Genomic DNA, 25,194 nt, shown 5'->3' with positions numbered 1-25,194 from the left:
ATTTTGTGGATACAGACAATTTTTAATGGCATCCAACTTTTCAGGGTTTGGTACAATCCCTTCTGGTGTCACGATATGTCCTAAGAATTTTATCTGATTCCCGCCAAATTTAGGTTTTGTCAAATTGACCATGACCATACTCAAGAAATTTACTAAACAGCCAATCAGTTAACTCGACATGCTTGCTCCAGGACTCAGTGGCAATCAGTAGATTGTCTACATATACAGTGACACACTCTAACAAACTGTGTCCTAGCACTGTATCCAAAGCAGTTATGAAAACACCCACACTAATATTGAGACCAAATGGCATTTCCTTGAAATGGTAACTCCGTCCCATGAAAATGAATGACGTATATTTTCTTGATTCTTTTGATATTTTAGTTTTCCAGTAGGAACTTCGGAGGTCGAGGGAGGTCAACAGTTCTTTTAAGTTTTCAGGGTGAGTTCTTACGCATTTTATAATTTTATTAATGTCACGAGCGTCAAGAACTACCCAAATATCACCATTCGGTTTAGTTACTGCTAACAATGGACTTGAGTATTCAGAATTTGAAGCTTCAATTATTCCCCAGCCCATAATCTTTTTTATTTCTCTGGCCATGGTTTTTCTTTTTGACCAGGGAACCGAATAAGTGGTTTTACAAAACATAGAGTGTGGATATGTTTGAATACAATATTCAAAATCTTTAATAATGCCTGGTTTGTTATTAAATACTCGTCTTGTTGTTCTATAGACAGACATTCCGATTTATGTACCTTTTCAATGATGCTTGACACATTTATCTCAGCATTGTTTCTTTCCATACAAATAATGCTTTCCAAACATATGGCATTTACTGTTAGACTTTTGGCAATATTTTCCTAAAATAAGTTTCCTCTTTAATAAAGTTACCTTTAATGGTTGAGTTTTAACCATGAATGTACATAGACCCTCCTTAAAATCCATCACTGCACCGTAGTCACACAAAAAATCCATTCCCCAAATACACGGCATTGACATCCGAGATACTACTAAGAAGGTGGATTCAATGGCTTCCCTGGTAGTTCTACGGTCACCCGTATCTGTTTAATAATGCATTGCACTTTTGCACTAAACGCTCCTGACATCGTGCAGCCCGTTACTGGTAAGGTCAGTACCTTTCGTTGCTTACTAACCATGTTTAGAGAACTCATCGTCATTACGCTAACTGTCGGTCCTATGTCTATGAGCACATTCATTGGTACGTCATTGATTTTTACTTCTACAATTGCTTGTAAAATATATCCACTCTCATTTGTTTCCTGTCTCGGTTCAAACATAAAGATCCTCTTGAATATCATGTCCCGTATTGTAGTCCACTATATTTATCAGCTCACGACGTGTGCCTCCTTCCTCAATAGCAGTCACCCAAGGAAGGCCTAAAATGACTGGCATTGGTTTGACCGACCATCCATTTGGTCCCTAGGCTGTTCATGCACCTCAACTATATGAATTTTGTTCCCTGGTTGTGGATACGAATTATCCATAACTGTACCTCTTCCATCTGATAAAGGTATGGGTCTATTGGACCCGGAAGATGCACTTGGAGGCTTTCAATTTCTCCAACTTACATTGCACATTGGACAATTTCCCCACTTCGATTGATTCTGTTGATTCATGGGAATGCAATCATTCCTACTATTATAATCATAGTATTGAGGGTTAAGTGGTTGCCGCCCCCCATAGTTCCTCTTTCTGTTAGTGGTTACAACATTAACTCACTGGAAACTTCCCGTTCTGGGCATTTGATTGTTGGTTCCCACAATATTCCCTTTTCAATATTGATGATTTGTGTTCCTATTCTGATTCTTCTTCTGGTAGTGCTCAAAATGATCATTTCCATTCTTGGAATTACCGTTATTATGGCTGAAATCCCCAGAACGATTATTAAATTGATTACCACGATTCCACGCATCATTACTACTGTTGTTCTTAGCGTAATAATGGTTGTTATTATTATGCCACTTCTTTGCATCATCCATAAGCATATTGATTGAATCGATCACTGAGAGGAACTGTTCAATGTCAGAATCAGGAACATTAATTAGTTTCTCTTGAATATTTAAGGGTTACCTACCTTTAAATATTCGGATAACGTCTCTATTCAAAATTGGTTCTGTCTAATAACGCGTTTTGTTCAAGTAGCATTCAAAATACTGCCTGAGGGTTCCCTTTTTCGAATTATAAAATTCTAATGGTATACCTCCTTATGCAGTTTCTCTTGTTTACTCAGAGACCAGTATCACCAGAAACAATTTCTCAAATTCAGAGCATGAGCTACAGGTCTCATTAACTTCAGCGGCCCATAAGGCTGCCTCGCCTACAATCTTTGACATGATAAACTGTAATTTATCGTATTCCATCCAGCTATGAGAGAATATTCTTTTAAATGAATTGATGAACACCCTTGGGTGAATATTATTCTTTTCATTTGAAAATGTGGGAAACTGTCAACTTTTAAAAATACTATGTTCGACTTTCAATGATGAGATGCATGCTTTCTGAACATAAGGATCATCCTCCTCAGCTGATTGGCTATTAGCTTCCCACAGTTCATCTACACAAGTATTATATTGCATTTGCAGGTGTTTTCTCTCACAGTTAGATTTTTTGGTGTTGCACATTCGTCCATTTTCCTCTTTGGAATCGCTCCCTGACTGTTGCTTGGAAGACTGGATGTTATTAACTGCTTATTTATCACCCTTAGGGTATTCGTCAAGTATCTTATTTTTAATTTGACAGAATTCACTAGTAAAAGTCTCTATCAGTGAATTATCAGTTATCGCCTGGCCCTTAATTTGGTTTTGAGCACTTTCAATGGCCGAAAGTCTTGTCCGTTAATTTCTATGGTTTTATTCGCTATCTATTCGGATAAATCTTCCTCCAGCTTCTTAGTCTGATATAACATATATGTGTCCACTTTACACACTGAATTTTTTTCCACATCATTTATACGATCTGACAATCCCTCTACTCTTTCTGTGATACAAATATTATTTTCAGACAAGGCAGCTACCTTTTCAGATATACTCCAGAATTGTTCTGACAACATACTGACCTTTTAATCAATTTTATTGACATGATTAATAACCTTAACACCTTCCTTTTCTCGGTCTGCTAATCTTGACTCTAGATTGTCAGACTTAACATCAACCTTAGCCTGTTGTTCGTCTAGCTTGGTCTCCCAAATTGCAATTAAATTGACCTGTTGTTTGACAAACTTAATTTCTAAAGCCTGTTGTTGATCAACAAATTTAGCAGCTATAGATGCTTGCTGTTCAGTCAACTTTGCATCTATACCAGAGAATCTCTTCTCCAACATCGCCTGCTGTTCAGAGAACTTAACATTTAAAGTCGCTTGCTGTTCAGCGAACTTATGTCCATGTCAGAGAACATAACATTTACATCATCCAATATATCCCATTTTTCCAAAATGCCACCAAGGACATCTATTTTTCCTGACCCCCATCACTTTAACATTCATCGTGTATTCATTGTCGACTTTATCCTTATTATCGGAAGTCATATCACTAGATATCTTTTCCTTACTTTCTGTCCCAGAGTCAGATACATTAGGAACATTAGTTTCTTCTGACTCACAAAAGATTCCACCCTCCCACCCCCCCCCCCCCCCCACCCCATTAACAACCATTCAATTAATTTCATCATTGTCTGATAGCTCACTTATATCATCACAGGATTCCGCTACATGTTTTTTAAAATTACTACGCAACTTTCTCCCTCTTCTTGACACGATTTAAAAATTTATTATCACTTTTTACTAGTACCCACAATAGTTATTGTCACAATCGTCACATGATCTTAATCTTATGATCTACTCGACACCAGCACAATGAAATTCTTACCAATTGGATAAAGCAACCAAAATTTACCATACCTGGACAATCACTTATTTTGAGTAGTGATTTATAATTTAGGTCATCTGCTTGCGTACTGTTGAAGTCTCGCTCACTTCATTATCAGCAGCTGATGTCGCTGTCTCTACCAACGTTTAGCACTGGTTCAGTTCTCCAACGTGTTGCATCGCTCCCTCTGCAGGTGTGCTCGTATGTCTCGTACTTGCGAAGCATCAGGCACCGCACATTGTGGCACCAAATAATGTGGCATTTTATTTGTGTTGGCTCAATGGTGATGGTTGTCCCAGTCTGGTTGACATGGTATACCGTCTGTCGATCACAACGACTCCAATCTGTAACTGTTAAAAACAAAACCCTCACTTGGTTGATTAGTTTCAGACACTATCTCCCTTAGACTGATATCAATGTATCGATGGAGCAGCATGCCAGAATGTCTAAGCAGCCCTTGTTTAAAATTGAAGCACTGGTGTTCGAAGTCTGTCAGTCTTCTTTACTTCGAACCGACAGTGACTGCACCACTCGGTACCGCAACAACTCCCTTCATCTGAAACAATTAACCAAATATGCTTTGTGTGTTCGTGACAGGCTGATACACTTACACGAACTTGATAACTGTAGTTCTTATACCCGGTTTGTGAATGAAGAGTTCAAATGCAGATAATAGGATATCTTGAATTATAAAGTCCATCACTCAAGCCGATGCCACATCATAGTTTTGTGAGGATGTTGATTTATTAATTAATATAGCATCGTCAAGGCATCACTAGGGTGTTAATTCAACAACTAATACGACGTAATTCCACTCTTCTGACAACGTACAGAAAGCGCCGTATTTCGGTTTAAACTTGCTGTTCACTGTTAGTAAATCCACTAAATCACCTTTAACTTCTGTGTTCTCTCAAGTAATAGTTAATTTCACAATTACACAGTAAATTTTCATTAAATGATGTAGCCGACACAAAGCACTATTGGAGTTTATTGAACTTCGTAATTATTTAAACCTGCACTGAAAATACACTGATCTGTCATTCAGGGTCTTGAATCTATTTGCATCAGTGATTCTGACATTGAATACAGCTTCCAACAACACAGCGCAACTGTAAGTTCTTTGTGATCGCATGTAGCTGTTTCCTACTCGTGGCTAATAATAGAGTTTATGTTGGCAGTTGGTATATCGCTGTGTCCTTTGATGTTCGTGACAATCACAGATCACAAAGGCTAAGTCCCAGTGTTAATCAGGTATCATGCAATTTACTTTTCTTTCACATATAACAACTGCTCCATTGTCTGTCTAAACTGTAAATGTTATTTTACTTCAGTTCAAAATTCTGACTAGTACGTCAAGTCGATACTGGAAAACTTTTAAAACTTCAAATCAGTTTGAAACAATCTAGTAGCATTCAATAGGCTTACTACTATTGCAACATCTACAAGAGAGACTCAATTAATATCTCCATTGCAGTGTTACATTGTAGTCACAGCCAACTTACAGCTCAATGCAGCTACAACTCTCTTCTTGGATAAATGTTATCTCTGATCTATTTATGGTCTGGGTTTAACCTTCGTAAAGAACATATTTTGAATTATTGATTTAAAGTTTCAGGCTTCGTATCATCTGATAGTCTTTCATTTAGTCCTTTCTTTATAATAAACGTTATTACTTACATAGTATTCTTGTTAGTCAAACTTGAAATAGTGTTAATTTTGTTGCCAGTAAATTCCGTCAACGTCAAGATAATTAATTTTGCTATCTCTTTTACTACCAAAGGGCTTTCATTAGGGGTTCCATATTTGGGGTGTTACAGTAGACAGAGGAGTGTCAGAAAGCATTTGACAAACTGAAAGAAGTGTTAACATCAAGTCCGGTTCTTGTGTTTCCAGATTTTGAAAAGGAGTTTATACTAGCATGTGATGCATCGAATCAAGCATTAGGGTGTGTCCTTAGTCAGGAAATTGATGGGAAAGAACATCCTGTAGCCTATGCGTCTAGGCAGTCGAATGCAACGGAGAGGAATTACTCAACAACAGAGAGGGAGATGCTTAGCATAATCTATGGAATCACATATTTTAAATGTTTTTTGTATGGGAGAAGATTTCAGGTAGTGACAGATCATGCTGTGTTGAAGTGGTTGTTGGGGGTGTAGGATCTGTCCACTAGACTCGCTAGATGGGATGTGAGGCTTTGTGAATTTGACTACAAGGTGATGCACAAGCCTGGAAGAAGCACAGTAATGCAGATGTACTGAGTAGAAAGGCGGCGAAAGTAGAAGTCATAGGCTGTCACCTAGCAGTATGGCAAGCATTACAGGATGCTGACAACAATTGTAAATTGTATCAGTCACAGCCACAATTTAATATGTATGACGGTCTTCTGTGCAGGGAAACGAAGTTAGGACCAAGGGTAGTAGTGCCAGCGAAGCTGAGGGATGAGGTTTTAAAGGAAGCATGTGATAAAGTGTTATCTGGTCATGGAGGGTGTAGAGCAACAAGTAGGAGAATGGCGGAGAGGCATTGGTGGAGAGACAAGAAAGTAAATGTGGATCAGTATGTCAAGAATTGTATGTCAAGATTTGAGTAGGAAACAGATACAACTACAACAATTGCCAGAAGCAATTGCAATTGGGGATTGCTGTCTTAGGACCCTTCAGGGGAACACCATCAGGGAACTGATTCGTTCTGACAATAATAGACCATTTTTTGAGGTATGTGGAGATGGTGGCTCTGCCAAATCAACAGGCAGCAATGGTTGCGCAAGCATTAGTAAATAACTGGATTTTGAAGTTTGGTGTACCAGAGACAATAATTACTGACCAAGGGACCACCTCATGTCAGATTTAATGAAGGAACAGTGTAAAATGTTGAACGTACAGAAGTTGAGGACAAGCGCATTGCATCCACAGGCCAACGTAAGGACAGAATGGATACACAGAACAATCAGGAAGATGCTGAGTTTTTATGTGGATTCTCATCACCATCAGTGGGACGAGTATTTGAAGCATATTGTATGCACATATAATGCAAAAATCCATATAAATACCGGTTTGTCTCCGTATGAGGTAGCGTACGGGTGAAAAATGCCATCACCACTTGATTTGGTGAGGCTACAGAAAGGAAGGACCAGTGAATCTGTATGTCAATTCGCAAGAACAATTCGGGATGTTTGGAAACGGGTACAAAAGGTGAATATGAAGGCTTTGGAAAGGCAGGAAGACACAGTGAAGCAGAAAGGAGGTTTACCACATTATAGAGTGGGACAATGGGTAATGGAGTCAGCCCCTATACACAAAAAGGGAAAACAAAGAAGTTCCTCACAGGGTATCAAGGGCCATACCAAGTTGTTAAAACAACATCTCACATTAATGTTAAACTTCAGCTGCCAACTAGAACAATGATAGTACACATTTGGCGGTTATGGCCATTTAAGGGTTGTCCGGATGTGATTCCAGGCGTGTCACAGGAAGGGAAGAGGAAGAAAGAAAGAGTGAGGAGAGATATTCAGCAAGCAGCATGATGTATCGTAGGCTTTGCAATCCAGAAAGTAGTGGAGTATTTGTAGTTTTTTTTTTTTTTTTTTTTTTTTTTTTTTTTTTTTTTTTTTTTTTCTTGTTATGTGTCATTGGGTTTGCAAAGATTAATTAGGCATTGTATTTTCATATGTTGTATGTGTTTTTGAGTATTGTGAACCTGCTAGGGACAGCAGTCATTTTGAAGATGGAGGAAGGATGATGGTGATCCCTGTCCTCAGTCACTGAAAAGGGGAGCGTAGAGCAAGTTTGTGGAAGTGAAAAATAAGTACGTATTGCTGATTTCAGCAGCTAGCAACCGGTACGCCGAGATGACAATGGAGGAATTATGAAGCTGCCATAGAAGGAAGATAATGGTATGTTCAGCCAAAAATGGTATGCACCAATCTGGACATGTGCACGGTGCAGTTATTTTTAGCTAGGGGGAAAGGAATAGACTGTCCGAGGGACATCGTGGAGCCAAAATTGAGCTAGCAATGGGTCGGGATGCATAGTATCTTCTTCACCTATGAAAATTTGATAGTAGTAGCAAGTTGTTGTAAGCAGGGAGTAATTTGCCGAAGCGAAACATATAGAGCTTGAGGGGAGTGGAATTTTAATCAATGGAACTGTGTGTAACATAATAAGACCAACCTTCCACCTGCTGGAGTCAATTTCAGGAGTCACGCAATTGAATTTTATGCAGCCACAGCTATACTGGCCAGAAGCCACTTTCGACTTTTTGCCAAGGCAGAATCTGACCTTGTTAAACCAAACCCTGGAGTCAGATCTGCTGAGATCCATAAACCAGTTCATTTTACAACAAGAGGGGCGCATATCAGCCGAACAACTTGTGCAGCATGTCGCTCAGTATAGGGAAAGTCAACGGCAAATAATGATCATTTTGAGCACCTCTGTGCCAAGTGTCTTCACAGCTTTAACTTCATTCTGATCAGGTGGAGAGCCAATTCCAAGAGGAAACCAAGGGTAGTCCAAGTCCCAGTGGATTGGATACCAAGGGCGTGAGATGAGTAGGTAAGGGGTTGATCGAGCAGTGGTCATCCAGTAAGGAATTTTTACATTTTGTTTCATGTCACGTGTTTTAAGGGGCATTAGATCACATTTAAGTTTTCTATAAGTAAGGAAATATGTCATAGGTGCCAGCCCAAATAAGTTAAGAGTTAGTTAAAGGTCGATACGGAGACCGGGTCTTTCTGGTGATGGGAATAATGTACTGGAACTACGGTTTGGGATAGGAAAAGTCAGGTTTGGTGCAATATTTCTGAGCGCACAAGTTACAGTCAGGTTCGGGCCTGTTTGTAGTGAGTTACGCTCACCAGCAGCTGTGAAGTACGAGGTGCATTCAAGTTCTAAGGCCTCCAATTTTTTTTCTAATTAACTACTCACCCGAAATCGATGAAACTGGCGTTACTTCTCGACGTAATCGCCCTGCAGACGTACACATTTTTCACAATGCTGACGCCATGATTCCATGGCAGCGGCGAAGGCTTCATTAGGAGTCTGTTTTTACCACTGGAAAATCGCTGAGGCAATAGCAGCACGGCTGGTGAATGTGCGGCCACAGAGAGTGTCTTTCATTGTTGGAAAAAGCCAAAAGTCACTAGGAGCCAGGTCAGGTGAGTAGGAAGCATGAGGAATCACTTCAAAGTTGTTATCACGAAGAAACTGTTCCGTAACGTTAGCTCGATGTGCGGGTGCGTTGTCTTGGTGAAACAGCACACGCGCAGCCTTTCCCAGACATTTTTGTTGCAGTGCAGGAAGGAATTTGTTCTTCAAAACATTTTCGTAGGATGCACCTGTTACTGTAGTGCCCTTTGGAACGCAATGGGTAAGGATTACGCCCTCGCTGTCCCAGAACATGGACACCATCATTTTTTCAGCTCTGGCAATTACCCGAAATTTTTTTGGTGGCAGTGAATCTGTGTGTATCCATTGAGCTGACTGGCGCTTTGTTTCTGTATTGAAAAATGGCATCCACATCTCATCCATTGTCACAACTGACGAAAAGAAAGTCCCATTCATGCTGTCGTTGCGCGTCAACATTGCTTGGCAACATGCCACACGGGCAGCCATGTGGTCGTCCGTCAGCATTCGTGGCACCCACCTGGATGACACTTTTCGCATTTTCAGGTCGTCATGCAGGATTGTGTGCACAGAACCCACAGAAATGCCAACTCTGGAAGCGATCTGTTCAACAGTCATTCGGCAATCCCCCAAAACAATTCTCTCCACTTTCTCGATCATGTCGTCAGACCGGCTTGTGCGAGCCCTAGGTTGTTTCGGTTTGTTGTCACACGATGTTCTGCCTTCATTTAACTGTCTCACCCACGAACGCACTTTTGACACATCCATAACTCCATCACCACATGTCTCCTTCAACTGTCGATGAATTTCAATTGGTTTCACACCACGCAAATTCAGAAAACGAATGATTGCACGCTGTTCAAGTATGGAAAACATCGCCATTTTAAGCATTTAAAACAGTTCTCATTCTCGCCGCTGGAGGTAAAATTCCATCTGCCGTACGGTGCTGCCATCTCTGGGACGTATTGACAATGAACGCGGCCTCATTTTAAAACAATGCGCATGTTTCTATCTCTTTCCAGTCCGGAGAAAAAAAATCAGAGGCCTTAGAACTTGAATGCACCTCATAAAATAGAGGCCACAAGGCCGTAGAACCACCGGAAAAAGTACATGCAGCGGTTTGCATGGCGCAAGTCATAGGCGGAATGGGCCCACTGGCCAACCTAAGTGCTATTGGGTACATGACATGGAGAGGCACGTTTAGCAAAACAGAGGTGCACAGCCACATATAAATAGGTGACGATTCACAAACAAATCATCCAAGTGTGGCAGCTCTCCTGGACAGCAAGGCATGTTACACCACCGGCTAAACACAGCAGCAGATGGGGCACCAGTGTTCCGGTCCATGGCAGGTCACTGGTTTGACCCTCTGAGGCTGACGCAGGGTCCGTAGCCAGTCACTGGTGGGCCACTCCACGGCTCACTACCGCGGGCAGTTGTCTTGGCTCCCAACATGCACCGGAGACATCCAGGGCGAGGGCCGCAGATTCAGCTGCCAGATCAAGGGTGCTTGTTGTCACCACAACCCAAACCATACTGGCGACAAAGCACGGAGTGGGCCACCTTACAGTTGTCGGCGGGCAGTGCTGAGGCAGCGCAGGATGAAGGCTGCTGAGTCAGCTGCTGGTGCAGCTCTGACATCGTCACATCACCATGGCTGTACAATGCCGACACATTAGCAGAGCGCTTGATGGGTCGCCGAGGTGGCATCCTCAGCATTGTAGGACCCGGTGACGCAGACCAAGGGGAACGTGGCACTGTAGTTGGAAAACATAAATCACTTGGAAAGCTCGGATGAGTCTTCATACTGTGTCTTCTACCTCTTCCTGCTACATTTGGTGTTGCTGTTACATTCTGTGTCAGAAGTTGCTGCTACAATATGTTCAATCAGGTGCTGGATGGTTTCTTGAGGAATGGCTGCCCATTCTTCATGGAATGCTGTACTGAAGAGAGGTATCGATGTTGGCAATGAGGCCTGGCATGAAGTCGGCATTCCACAACATCCCAAAGGTGTTCTATAGGATTCAAGTCAAGACTCTGTGCCAGCCGGTCCATTACAGGGATGTTCTGGTCATGTAACCATTCCGCCACAGGACATGCATTATGAACAGGTGCTCGATCATGTTGAAAGATGCAATCACTATCCCCGAATTGCTCTTAACAGTAAGGTGCTTAGAACATTAAAGTAGTGATAGTGCCACACGAAACAACAAGAGGTGCAAGCCCCTCACATGAAAAACACGACCACACCATAATACCACTGCCTCCAAATTTTACTGTTGACCCAGCCATCGGATCACCACATTGTGTACTGATTCGTCACTCCACATAATGTTTTTCCACTGTTCAATCGTCCAATGTTTACCCTCCTTACACAAAGCGAGGTGTCATTTGTCATTTACCAGCGTGATGTGTGGCTTATGAGCAGCCACTCTACCAATGAAATCCAAATTTTCTCACCTCCCACCTAGCTGTCATAGTACTTGCAGTGGATCCTGATGCACTTTGGAATTCCTGTGTGATGGTCTGGATAGATGTCTGCCTACTACACATTACGACCCTCTTCAAATGTTGGTAGTCTCTGTCATTCAACAGAAGAGGTCAACCTGTACGCTTTTGTGCTGTGCATGTCCCTTCACATTTCCATTTCACTATCGCATTAGAAACAGTGGACCTAGGGATGTTTTGGAGTGTGGAAATCTTGCATAGAAATGTATGACGCAAGTGACACCCAATCACCTGACCACATTCAAAGTCAATGACTTCCGCAGAGTGCCCCATTCTGATCTCTCACGATGTCTAATGACTACTGGGGTTGCTGATATGGAGTACCTGGCAGTAGGTGGCAGCCAATGCGTCTAATATGAAAAACATATGTTTTTGGGGGTGTCCAGATATTTTTGATTACATAGTGTATGTTGAGACTCATTTCTCACATGGGAAGTTGAAATTACTGAGGCATTAAACTTAAACTTTTGTGACATAGTTGTAAGTAATGTAAATAAGTTATGAGAATATTTCTTAAATTTGTTTGAGATGGCACTTCAGTAAACTACAGGTTTTGCCACTTTATCATGCTATTATAGTTACACTTTACCACACATTATACATACATACACTTGAAGTCTGTACATACTGCAAAGTACTTTGAAATGGTAGAACTTATTTCCGTTAGCACCAAAGACTGATATGTAGCACTCTACATTCAACAGATTTTAGTTTCTTTCATGTACAGAGATGGATTGATAAACACATTTTTTGCTTGAAACTTTTATGCCATTAATACACTGAGATAATACACTATTACCTTATTTGGTTGCAATTTGTATATGATGACTGTTTTGGTTGGAAGGGGGTCTTCTTGACTGTTCCTATCTCAACACAAATAATGATTTACTTATTTTACAAAACACATTGAATGTACTATCATATAGCTACACACATACTCACGTTACTACTTATAGTCAAACTAACAATATGGAATGAAGAATGTACATCTTGAAATAAAATATGCTGAGCTCCAAATGAATAATTAATACATCAAAATGTAACAAAAAGTCTGTGAAAGTTTTCCTCTTGTTAGTTCACACCAATTCTAACTAATTCCAGTGCAAAGAAATGTAAAACACTCTACTTAGATACAGTGGGTTTATCACACTTACAAAGATATATGTTGGTCCAGTCAGTACCATGTAGTGCCAGAGCTTTGTGTGTGCATGTTTGTGTGTGTTTTACTCTAGCTTATCAAAGGAAAACCCCAAAAGCTATACTCCATTCACTGAAACAAGAGACGTACTGTAAACACGGCAAGGTGTGTGACCACAGCACTGCCGTCGAGGGGTGTACAAGGTAGGGGTGTCAGAAATTAAAAAATGAAAGTCGTGTTTTTTATAATTTGGCACCTGAACATGATAAAGTGATCCGAGAACTACCTTCCGACACCTCTTTTTTTTTTTTTTTTTTTTTTTTTTTTTTTTTTTTTTTTTTTTTTTTTTTTTTTTCATTCAAGTTTATTGTCACTGAAAAATAGAAATATTTAAGCTTTCAGGAAAAGTTGTTTTTTCATGTTACTCTATATTTACCACGCCATATCTCCTAAAATGTGTGTCGCACAGCAAAAAAATTTTATAATTGCCTTCAGTACTACATGTTGATGACGTCTGCCCAATAGAGTCAGTAATAGTGAAGTAATAAATTAAAATCTCATGTCTGATGCAGAACTTTTACCAAATCATCACCAAAATACAGTAAGTGACAAACTTTTCCCCTTAAAATTTTTTTGTGGGGGTGTAAGCGAGAAAAGTTTCAGAAAGGTTTGAATTTAGTTTTGTAGTTTGTTCAAATGCGATGGGTGCAACTGTTTGTCCTTTATGAGTGATGCATTGAACGGTTCGCAGGCGCAGCGCTCAGTCAGTGTGGCCGTCTCAGTTGCAGGTGTGAGCTCGTTAGTGGGTGTTGTACAGCGGCGATTTCAGGATATCTTAAGTTCATCTGTAAAGACGCTTGAAAGACTAGTTGTTGATTATTAGAGTAAGTGTCCGCAGCTCGTGGTCATGCGGTAGCGTTCTCGCTTCCCGCGCCCGGGTTCCCGGGTTCGATTCCCGGCGGGGTCAGGGTTTTTCTCTGCCTCGTGATGACTGGGTGTTGTGTGATGTCCTTAGGTTAGTTAGGTTTAAGTAGTTCTACGTTCTAGGGGACTGATGACCATAGATGTTAAGTCCCATAGTGCTCAGAGCCATTAGAGTAAGTATATGTGTTTGTAGTCATGCTGAGCATTCACTGTTTATGTGCTCATCTAATAGCATCGCATGGTTTCTAATTTTGTATATTCACTTATTTCATTAGCATCACATATGGCTGTCCCTATTATGTCATCCACGGATTCAGCAAGCGAGGTCAACGCGTCAGTTCTGAGTCCACCAAAGAAGCGAGCAAAGAAGAAATCGTTAAGTTCTTTTGAGAAGCATATGGTGCTTAATGTGTATAAAACGGAACTGTTACATCCAGAGTAGTCGATGAGTGACATTGTTTCGAAAACAGCTGCAGCTACAGGTGTTGGACGTTCTTCAGTGTATTGTGTGATAAGTGAGTACAAGGCCACACACTCTTTGAAGTCTCCCAAGAAAGGACAATTACGACAGCAACTTTCTGAAAGTGTTGATGACTTCGATAGAAATGTGATACAAAGGAAAGTACAGGAATTTTTTTTTTCGTAATGAATTGCCAACAATTGACAAAGTGCTAACAGTCGTGAACGAAGATGCAGATCTGGGCAATTTTCAGAGTACTACATTTTATAAGTTATTGAGAGAAATGCTTTCAAATATGTCCGGCATGGGCGCGATAGCATGCTAATAGACAGGGATGACATCATTTTATGGAGCCGGCATTATCTTCGAACCATTAAATGGTTGAGAGATAAAGGCAGACCCATTTACTATTTGGACGAGATGTGGGTGAACACAGGACATACCCAAAGTTACATCTGGGTAGATGACACCATAAATTCCTCAAAACAAGCGTTTCTGTCCGGATTATCCACCAGAATCAAGGGCCCATCAGGTAAAGGGGAACATCTGATTATTGCACACATTGGCAGCAAAGCAGGGTTCGTTGAAGGATGTTTGTGGACTTTCGAATCCAAATAAAGTGGAGATTATCATGAGGAAATGTGTGCTGAAACCTTCGAGAAGTGGTTTCAAGATGTTCTTCCTCGGCTTCAATAAAATGCAGTTATTGTTCTTGATAACGCGCCATACCATTCTCGGAGAAAAGAAAAAGTTCCCAAGGCTAATTCCAATAAGCACAAAATATCCGAGTGGCTAAAATCTAAAAACATCGATTTCGAAGACGGTATGTTGAAGAAAGAACTTTTAGATATAGTTAAAAATCACAGAACAGCACACAACGAATACGCAATAGATGAAATGACGAAGAATGCAGGGAAAACTGTTCTCAGAATTCCTCCGTACCACTGTGAATTAAACGCCATCGAGTTAGTGTGGGCCAGAATCAAAGGCTATGTTGCAGCGAAAAACAAAGCATAGAAAATGCTGGAAGTTAAAGTACTGCTAGAAGAAGCAGTATGAACAGTGACTGCAGAGGATTGGAACAAGTGCTTCCTCCATGTCGTAGAAAAAGTGGAAACTCAAATGTGGAAATTAGACTGCGTTATAGGGGAGAAAAAGGTTTGGTTTGTTATAAACCTCAATGAAAACAGTTCAAGTTCGACAGAGTGAACCTTGTTTCATCCTTTATCATTATTATTACTGGTATTGTTATTAAAATTAACAATTAATTGTGTTTGAATGGAGCGTTTTGTTAGCAACCTGAATGAAAATAAATCTGCTTTGACAGAATGAACTCAGTTTAACATTATTTTAACATTATTGTTAAATTTATTTCGTACATTGTTGCCCAGGTTTCTCCCGGTCCGCTACATTGCTGTACTTGTTTATCTATAGCTTCGTGAAAGCAGCTCTTACATAAGTTTATACCAGACACCAGTGGTGGTAAATCTCCATGTTTCGACTGCTTGATTTATTTCTTTACCTTAGGGTCATAGTAGCACACTTAGCACTCATCAAAGGCTGTTAGGTGGCTACAGATGTAAACTTAAAGTGAGACTACTGGAGTGTGAAAACAACTAACCAATAGTGGGAAAAATCGAAGAAGAAGAAGAAGAAGCAGATAAAGGGACAAGTAACCTGGATTGGTCTGACACAGCTTCCAAATTTCTACTGCTGCCTCAGGTTGACATGCTTTCAGAATGGTTGTGAGCAGTCATGGAACCCACCGAGTTGTAACCACTGTCATGTTTAAAATGTCATGCAAGATCTGGAAAACTAGTTTGTGACTGATTTTCACAAGAATAGAAATGGTTTGAAATTTTCACTTTGGCACTATTGGTTCAATTGAGATATGCTGATCTTCTAGCACCAGGCACTCCATTTCTCTGGAGATTTCATGGAGAGATGGTCTGTCACTCCATTTTTCATCCTTCAGATTTGTTTGACCACACTGGAAGCATCTCCAGCATCTAATGACTGTATCACATTAGGGTGCATTGTTGCCATACACTTCCACCAACTGTCACTCCATTCTTCGTCCTTCAGATTTGTTTGACCACACTAGAAGCATCTCCAGCATCTAACGGCTATACCATATGAGGGTGCATTGTTGCCATACACTTCCACCAACTCAGCATGGAGTGTTGTAGTGTTGTTGCCTTTCAAATGTAGAAAACAGATCACTGCATAGTGCTCCAATTTATCTATGTACTCAGCCATTTTGTTTTGGCTCCTCTAGCAGCATGTTATGGAGCTGTGGCATGGAGATTTCAATGTGTACTATGAGTACAGGCATTTACTTGCAAACACACAAAACTTAATAATGTAAATATTTTTATTAGGTAATAATTAAAACTTTATGACTACCCTCATATGCCATGCAAAGTAATTTTCTCAAAAATCCTTAAACACTTTTTTGCAATAGATATAAAAATTAATATATAATTGATTAGTAGTTACCTTGATACGTTGACTATTAGCTCCTTCTGGTGTTAAATAGAGAAGAGATATTTTAGGATTTTCTGAATTCAGATCCTGTATGATATTTTTTACTTCTGAATTTGACATTCTTGAATTTATTGTACTGCCAACAATTCCATACTCCTTTAAATGGTCTATCTGGTCCTGGCACAAACAATCATTGCAGATGGTCAATAGATATTTTGAATAACAATTAAAATTGTAAATGCTCTCAATGTCACACAAACATAAAAAACCTTGAATAATTTAGTGAAATTTGTTAAGTTCACAGAACATGCCACATATTTTTGAACAGATGAAAAATGCTCATTAAAACATTTGTAGTTTGATACTGGTATTTGACGATACTCCTTTACTGGGTAACAGTAAGATAATTAGACAATTTGTCAGCTGCGCCAGTGTTACTTATGTTTCTTAACATTATGGATACATACTCACCTTTTATTCTAATAGTGGGCTCTGTAATAATTGTGATAGTTTTTTAAGATCTGCTTTCAGTCTGTGATTATTGCAGTCTTCTAGAATTGCACATTGGAACAATCAACATTTTTCTCTTTTTGTTTTATTTTCATGATGTATTCAGTCACTTTTAGTATTTTAAGGCAGTTGTTAACTGGGTAGATCACTTCTGTGTGTAACTAAACCAATAGTAAAAATAAGATGCAAATTCACTGAGAGTAATACAGTGCTTTTCATACCAGTGCAAGCCTGAGATTTTTCAGTATTTACATAGTGGATGGTTCTTTCTGTCATTTTTTAAACTTTTGTTACTGACACTGATTTTAAGCTTCCAGCTGCACCTAAACCTATGGTAGTCAAAAATGTCCGGCTTTGGAACTGATACATTGTACATGAAATGAGTCATATTAGTTACAATGTTGTCAATGAATGTTTTTCTGCTTTGACCTCTCTAGTGGGCTCATTCATCACAAACATTAAACTAAATTACTTTAGCATTCACATCAATTTTTTTTAGCTGCAGCCAATAGACGGCCTATCTATGTTTATATTTGCAGTTAGTGCAATGGTAACCCAGTCATTTTCATTGCAAGACAAGCAGGTAATTAAGAATTCTGAAGAATTTCAAGGAGGCCACTCAGGAAGGTCCATATAGACCTATAATGATTAAGTACTTTCCCCTCACGTTCAGTTAATTGCTTCAAGTTCTATAATAATGATAATGCAAAAATTGTTTATAACTATTGCATTATATGTAGTTGGTACCCCCTGCAGCATAGATTGCTATCTCTTTCTCTGCTTAAAGTAAAAATATCATGAATAGTTGCTGACATACTTTAAGTTCAATGACAACGAATTTCATAAATGAGAGCCTTTCACAAACATGGATGCACACTTGACAGATAATGGAATATTCTATATGCTGGGAAAACTTGAAGAAACACATGGCAACTTCTGATTGTTCAGTGACCCCAGTGAATGAGAAAATGGCTTCATGCATAGAGACACCTTTCTGAAAGACGAACTGTTTTAGGTGTGCAAGAACGCCACAATCCAGTTATGTAATGCTTTTTCAAAAACTTTTTAATAGAAAGTATGACACTTTGATAAAAAACAAATACAGACTACAATATGTATATGAAGATAAAAAATATTACGAAAAGGAAAGTTGCTACTCACCATATGGCAGAGGTGCTACGTCACAGATACGCACAATAAAAAGACTATAAATAAAGCTTTCAGTCAGTAAGGCCTTCATCAACAATAAACGACACACACACACACACACACTCACACTCATTGACGCAAATGCAACTCACACACACGACTGCAGTTTCAGGCAACTGAAACCACCAGTGTTTTTTCAGTTGTCTGAGACTGCAGTTATGTGTGTGAGTTGCGTATATGTGTGTGTGTGTGTGTGTGTGTGTGTGTGAGTGTGTGTGTGTGTGTGTTGTCTATTGTTGATGAAGGCATTACTGGCTGAAATATTAATTTGTGGCGGTCTTTTTGTTGTGTCTATCTGTGACTCAGCATCTCTGCACTATATGTTGAGTAGCAACTTTCCTTTTCATAATATTGTTACATTTTATCCTGGGTTTTCCATTGCAAGATAAAGAATATTCACAGAGACTGTCTTGAATGTGATGTAGATTTAAAATTATATAAGATGGTAGAATATTAAATGTTACAGTAAATCATTCAGAAAAAGTATTTAGCAAAGTACATGTCATGTGCCAAAATCATGTCAAGTGGTGTTAAAACATGCTTAATAATGCATAATGGTATCATCTGCATTGCTCTGCGATTAATAGTTCATCAAAACATATCATGTGCATGAGGAACGAAGTGTAATGGGCATGAAGCTGTGACTGAAATGTTCTGCATAAATTGTGACTTAATAGTGATAGAAGCAACAAAAAGACCTGAAAATGACAAAAGAACTCTACATGCTGTCAGAAAACATGATGAAATGTTTATTCAAACCACCATATGAAAAAATTAGGCATAATTAGATGTACAATGTACCATAGAGATATGCAAAATCTAAACTAGGTTTAGACAAAATTACGATTCCTTGCAGAAATCAATCCCGGGATCTCCCTTTCGAAAGTGAACATACAGGTAAAACTGTTGAACACTGCACCTCGTTTAAAAGTGATCATTCTAAATCACCAAATTAAATGCTACCAGAAAACTGAAAAATACACCAGTTACATCACAGTAGACTAGTAGAGCCAGACTGCCATGAAATAAGTTCAAATGAACAGTGCGACTATGTAAATAAAATGGCAGAAAAAATTTAGTGCAGTTTTGTTTGTTGATAGTCACAGCAGAGAAATTGCACAAATTTTTTGTCGCCAGCAAGATCTGAATCTATGAATGTGTGAAATGTGTAGCAGATTTGGAGAAAATTCTGAGGAACTGTAAAATCAAGTGTGAACTGCAAAAACAATGTATGCAAACAATGTGCACAATAATGAATTTGAAATAGCAACCAGAGTCTTCAAGAGACACATAGTATACAAATGGGAATCAAAAAGAAATTGTGGCTGGCATAGCACACATGCATGACCTTCTTGAATCTACTTATGTAAACAGAGTCCAAAAAGTCAACAAGTTCTATAGAAAAATCTGCCAGTCCACTTCAAATGCCTCTTTTTCCTCACCACAGATGGTTTGGAAAGAAAGACTTTACAATGCATCCAGATAAAAGGGAAAAAGCACTACTCAGTCAGAGGATTAAAGTGTGTCTGAATAGTATTTATTCTAGAAATGAGAGCTGTGACCCAAGTACACTGCCAACAGAAAAGGACACCTGTACAGCATCATACTCATGTAAGGCCATCATAGTACCCACAAATGTTTCCCTAGCAACTAATCAAGTAGCAAAAGTACTAGAATAGGCACTAACGTAAGCATCTACAGAAGAAAATGTTTAGGAAACAACAGCAGCAGCCCAAAACTCACAAAAATGTCTGCAAAGGTAGAGAAAACTGTCACTGCATGTACATCTCTAGACACAGCATTAGCACCAGAAGAGGACACAGGATCAACACCAACAGAAGAGGAAATGGTGGTCATATCAGGTAAAACTGAAATTTTATCAGCAAAGAGAAGCTATCAAAATACTGTCAACAGAAGAAGAGAAAACACCGGCAGCTGAAATATGCAGTGCAGCATGCAGGCAAAAAATAAAGGCCTCGTCTCATCTGAAGGATTTTTTAATTTCAGGCATGAAAAAAAGGAGGCTACCATGAGTAGTAGATGTGTCTCTGGCACTGAGAAACACATGAAATCATTAAAATTGAACAAAGTTCCAGGGCTCAATGGAATCCCTGTCAGAGGTTATAGTGAATTTGTGGCTGAATTAGCCCCTATTTTAACTATAATCTATTGTACAGCCTTCAAACAAAAGACGTGCCAGTAGTTGGAAGACAGCACAGGATATACTTGTCTACAAAATGGTTTGCAGAAGTGATCCATGAACCTATTTCTCCAATATCCTTGACACCGATTTGTTGTAGAATCTTGGCCCCCTCCATGCCAACCAGCATGGACTATAAACATCAATCATATGCAAACTCAACTCGCACTTTTCTAACATAAAATACTGAAAAACTTGCATCAAGGCTGTTAAGAAGATGCAGTATTTCTTGATTTCTGAGAAGCATTTGACTCAGGACCACAACTATACCAACATATGGGTATCATACAAAATTACACACTGGGCTGAAGATTTTTTGGTAGTGAAGATGCAGAAAGTTATCTTGGATGGAGACTCATCAACAGATGCAGAAGTAATTTCGGGTGTGATTTAGTGAAGCAGGCTTGGACCCTTACTGTTCATGTTGTACAATAATGACCTTGTGGACAATTTTAATAGTAACCTCAGACTGTTTGCAGATGATGCAATTAACTATAATGAAGTACCGTGTCTGAGAGAAGCTGAACAAATATTTAGTCAGATACTGATAAGATTTCAAAGTCGTACAGAGATTACCAGCTTGATTTAAACGTTTAGAAGTGTAAAATTGTGCACTTCACAGAATAATTTGTCAGTAAATGACACAAAATGATCACATATGCTCAATCACAGGTAGAGGAGATGGTGGGCTTTGGTTTATTGGTAGAAAACTACTAGGGAAATGCCACCAGTCTACAAAGGAGTGCAAAGGGGTGTGCTTATACATCATTTTTACGAACCATCCTACAACATTGTTTTCGTGTGTGGGACCTGTATCAAACAGGACTAACAAGTGATAATAAATGTTTACAGAGAACAAGAGCACATTTTGGTCACAGATTTACTTAATCCATAGCAGAATGTTACAGAGATGCTGAAGAAATTGAACTGGCAGACTCTTGTAGAGATTGGTAAATTATCCTGCAAAAGCCTACTTACAGCATTTCAAGAACTGGCTTTATATGATGACTCTAGGAATATACTAAAATCCCCAACATATAGCTCCCACAAGGATCATGAGTACATGAGTAGATTAATTACAGCGTATACAGAGGTATTCTTCTTGTACTCCATTCATGAATGGAACAGCAAAAAGCTCTAATAACTGGTGCAATGGAACATACCCTTTGCCGCACAATTCAAAGTGGTTTGCAGAGTACAGATGTTGGTGCAGGTACAGCTGTAGATATAGAACTGGGAACACAGACTTAATATGTAGATTATACACTCCTGGAAATTGAAATAAGAACACCATGAATTCATTGTCCCAGGAAGGGGAAACTTTATTGACACATTCCTGGGGTCAGATACATCACATGATCACACTGACAGACCCACAGGCACATAGACACAGGCAACAGAGCATGCACAATGTCGGGACTAGTACAGTGTATATCCACTTTTTGCAGCAATGCAGGCTGCTATTCTCCCATGGAGACGATCGTAGAGATGCTGGATGTAGTCCTGTGGAACGGCTTGCCATGCCATTTCCACCTGGTGCCTCAGTTGGACCAGCGTGCGCGCTGGACGTGCAGACCGCGTGAGACGACGCTTCATCCAGTCCCAAACATGCTCAATGGGGGACAGATCCGGAGATCTTGCTGGCCAGGGTAGTTGACTTACACCTTCTAGAGCATGTTGGGTGGCACGGGATACATGCGGACGTGCATTGTCCTGTTGGAACAGCAAGTTCCCTTGCCGGTCTAGGAATGGTAGAACGATGGGTTCGATGACGGTTTGGATGTACCGTGCACTATTCAGTGTCCCCTTGATGATCACCAGTGGTGTACGGCCAGTGTAGGAGATCGCTCCCCACACCATGATGCCGGGTGTTGGCCCTGTGTGCCTCGGTTGTATGCAGTCCTGATTGTGGCGCTCACCTGCACGGCGCCAAACATGCATACGACCATCATTGGCACCAAGGCAGAAGCGACTCTCATCGCTGAAGACGACACGTCTCCATTCGTCCCTCCACTCACGCCTGTCGCGACACCACTGGAGGCGGGCTGCACGATGTTGGGGCGTGAGTGGAAGAGAGCCTAATGGTGTGCGGGACTGTAGCCCAGCTTCATGGAGACGGTTGCGAATGGTCCTCGCCGATACCCCAGGAGCAACAGTGTCCCTAATTTGCTGGGAAGTGGTTATGCGGTCCCCTACGGCACTGCGTAGGATCCTACGGTCTTGGCGTACATCCGTGCGTCGCTGCGGTCCGGTCCCAGGTCGACGGGCACGTGCACCTTCCGCCGACCACTGGCGACAACATCGATGTACTGTGGAGACCTCATGCCCCACGTGTTGAGCAATTCGGCGGTACGTCCACCCGGCCTCCCACATGCCCACTATACGCCCTCGCTCAAAGTCCGTCAACTGCACATACGGTTCACGTCCACGCTGTCGCGGCATGCTACCAGTGTTAAAGACTGCGATGGAGCTCCGTATGCCACGGCAAACTGGCTGACACTGACGGCGGCGGTGCACAAATGCTGCGCAGCTAGCGCCATTCGACGGCCAACACCGCGGTTCCTGGTGTGTCCGCTGTGCCGTGCGTGTGATCATTGCTTGTACAGCCCTCTCGCAGTGTCCGGAGCAAGTATGGTGGGTCTGACACACCGGTGTCAATGTGTTCTTTTTTCCATTTCCAGGAGTGTATGTCGATAACAGTTGCTAGCCTCATTTGAATATACAACACTGTGCATTTCAGTGTTCTCTCCACCTCTGCCTGAAGTATTTGTACTATCATATTTTTCAAAAGCTTGCTGGTTTTATCACTAAATATTCATTTTTCAATATTATTTTTACTATTTTGTGAATGAAGTTTGTGGTTATACCATGATCTGTTGCATAGGCTACAGTCTAGATCAGGTTGAAAGTTATCAGACACCATGTTGAGTTATGTGTTTGCAAAACTAAAGTGCCATACTGAATGTTTTTCATATTTATATTTGTGCACTACAAAAATATCTAGTTTAATTAATGCTCCACATTAAAGATCTCAAAAAAAGCATCATTTTTTTTCATAATAGGTTGTGCAAATGAGTCAGAAAATGTCACACTGGTGACTAAAACTGTTACAGCAATGTAGCTTGTTTGACTTCACATCTAGAGTCACACTGAAGAAACTGAACTGACATATTCTTGAAGAAAGATTTTGATTAGCTGACGAAAGCCTGCTTGCAAAGTTTCAAGAACCAGGAAATCAACTGTTATTCTAAGACTATATGCAGTTCCCGGAGTTGAGAAAATAAGTCTATATCCAATTTTAGGATTCACGAACTATTAGTTATCCATATTTCAACACTGTCACCTTCGTATTTACAACATGTTTACAACAGAATGGGGAAAATGCCAAATTTTGAACATTTTGTAAAAACTGGCATTCTGGGTTATGTTACGCAATTTTGCTTTGTTTTTTATTTATCATTTACAAGAAATTTGCCTGTCCCTAACCATGTAGTGACAGATACTGATCAGAAAAATGCCATATAATTATTCACAAGGCTGGTTTAAGGCCCAAGTGACACAAGCTGCCATTTGGGGTGCCAAGCTGTAAGATTCCTATACAGGATATATCACAATTAGAAGAGGCTGCTTGGGGCACCAGGGGAATGCAAGCACAAGGTTTGAAGGGTGCCAAATGATAAGTTGCCTGTGTGGAAAAATGTTCTTGAATCTCTGTTAGTTTTTAGGTGTAGATGTTTAGACAGAAAAGATTGCTATTTTAAATATGTACAAGAAAGTCTTCCCACAATCAAACCTGTATAAATTTGCAGCCTGTCACAACATGGAAAGTGGGAAGGAATGTATGCAGAAACAACTATGAACAAAATACTTATGATGCTACTTAAATTAAACTTTCTCCCAAAAATTAAATAGGACCTTTAGAAGAAACCCATGGGTGTCAAGAAGCATTAAAAAATCTTAAACTCATAGGTACCTGACATCCATCAAAAAATAGATACGATCCCTTTTTTTCAGTTTCACAAAAATTTCTTGGCAAATGCCTTAAAGGTGACAAACCCCAAAAGGAGTGGAAAAAGATCATGATTATGTCAGTATTTCAGAAGGAAAACAGGAGAGATTGTGAGAACTATCATGGCATAAGTGTAGTCCCACTCATGGTGAGAATATACATTTGTATCCTAAAAAAAGAGGATAAAAGAAAAAAGACCTGAATCTGAAGAACAAAATGGATTCAGATCTGGTCACTTCTGCACTGGCAGAGTAGTTATCCTCAGAAATCTAGTTGAGAAAAAAAACAGGAAGGGGCTTACCACTCACCTTGTCTTTATAGACCTCTAAAAAACTTATGACACAGTTCCACAAAACAAATTGTGGGCAAGTCTAATCAATAATGCCATGTTACCAAGTTACATGAAAGCTGCCAGACTGATCTACACAGGCTGTATAGTAATAGCAAAAATGAAAAATCAGCCGACTCAAGGGTCTGAAGTGACAAAGGGTCTATGCCAGGGATGCACACTTGCCCCTTCATTGTTTAAGCTCTACTCAGAGGAGGCATTGAAATCTTGGAAAAGAAAATGCAGAGGAATAGGTATCCCCACATATGACAAAATCATTGTTTAAGCTCTACTCAGAGGAGGCATTGAAATCTTGGAAGAGAAAATGCAGAGGAATAGGTATCTCCACATATGACAAAATCTTGTTCACCTTATTTTCTGTTGACAACCAAGTGATTGTAGCTGGGGATGAG

The 25,194-nt window shown here is 40.0% G+C and overlaps 1 protein-coding gene across 1 annotated transcript in view; it reads right to left on the bottom strand.

Moving 5' to 3' along the window:
- LOC124722234 (ATP-dependent DNA helicase Q5-like) overlaps positions 1–25,194 on the bottom strand; it is a 161,310-nt gene that overhangs the window by 83,403 nt on the left and 52,713 nt on the right. Inside the window, exons 3-4 of the mRNA XM_047247426.1 lie at positions 16,538–16,702; positions 3,114–3,350 (exon numbers count right to left, since the gene is read on the bottom strand). Coding sequence (XP_047103382.1) covers positions 3,114–3,350; positions 16,538–16,702 — 402 coding nt within the window. The remainder of the gene's footprint in view (positions 1–3,113; positions 3,351–16,537; positions 16,703–25,194) is intronic.

Source organism: Schistocerca piceifrons, chromosome X (genome assembly GCF_021461385.2).
Source record: "Schistocerca piceifrons isolate TAMUIC-IGC-003096 chromosome X, iqSchPice1.1, whole genome shotgun sequence".
In the NCBI taxonomy this organism is placed as follows: Eukaryota; Metazoa; Arthropoda; class Insecta; order Orthoptera; family Acrididae; genus Schistocerca; species Schistocerca piceifrons.
The sequence above is the reverse complement of the archived record's forward strand: the minus strand, read 5'-3'. Positions and strand labels throughout refer to the sequence as shown.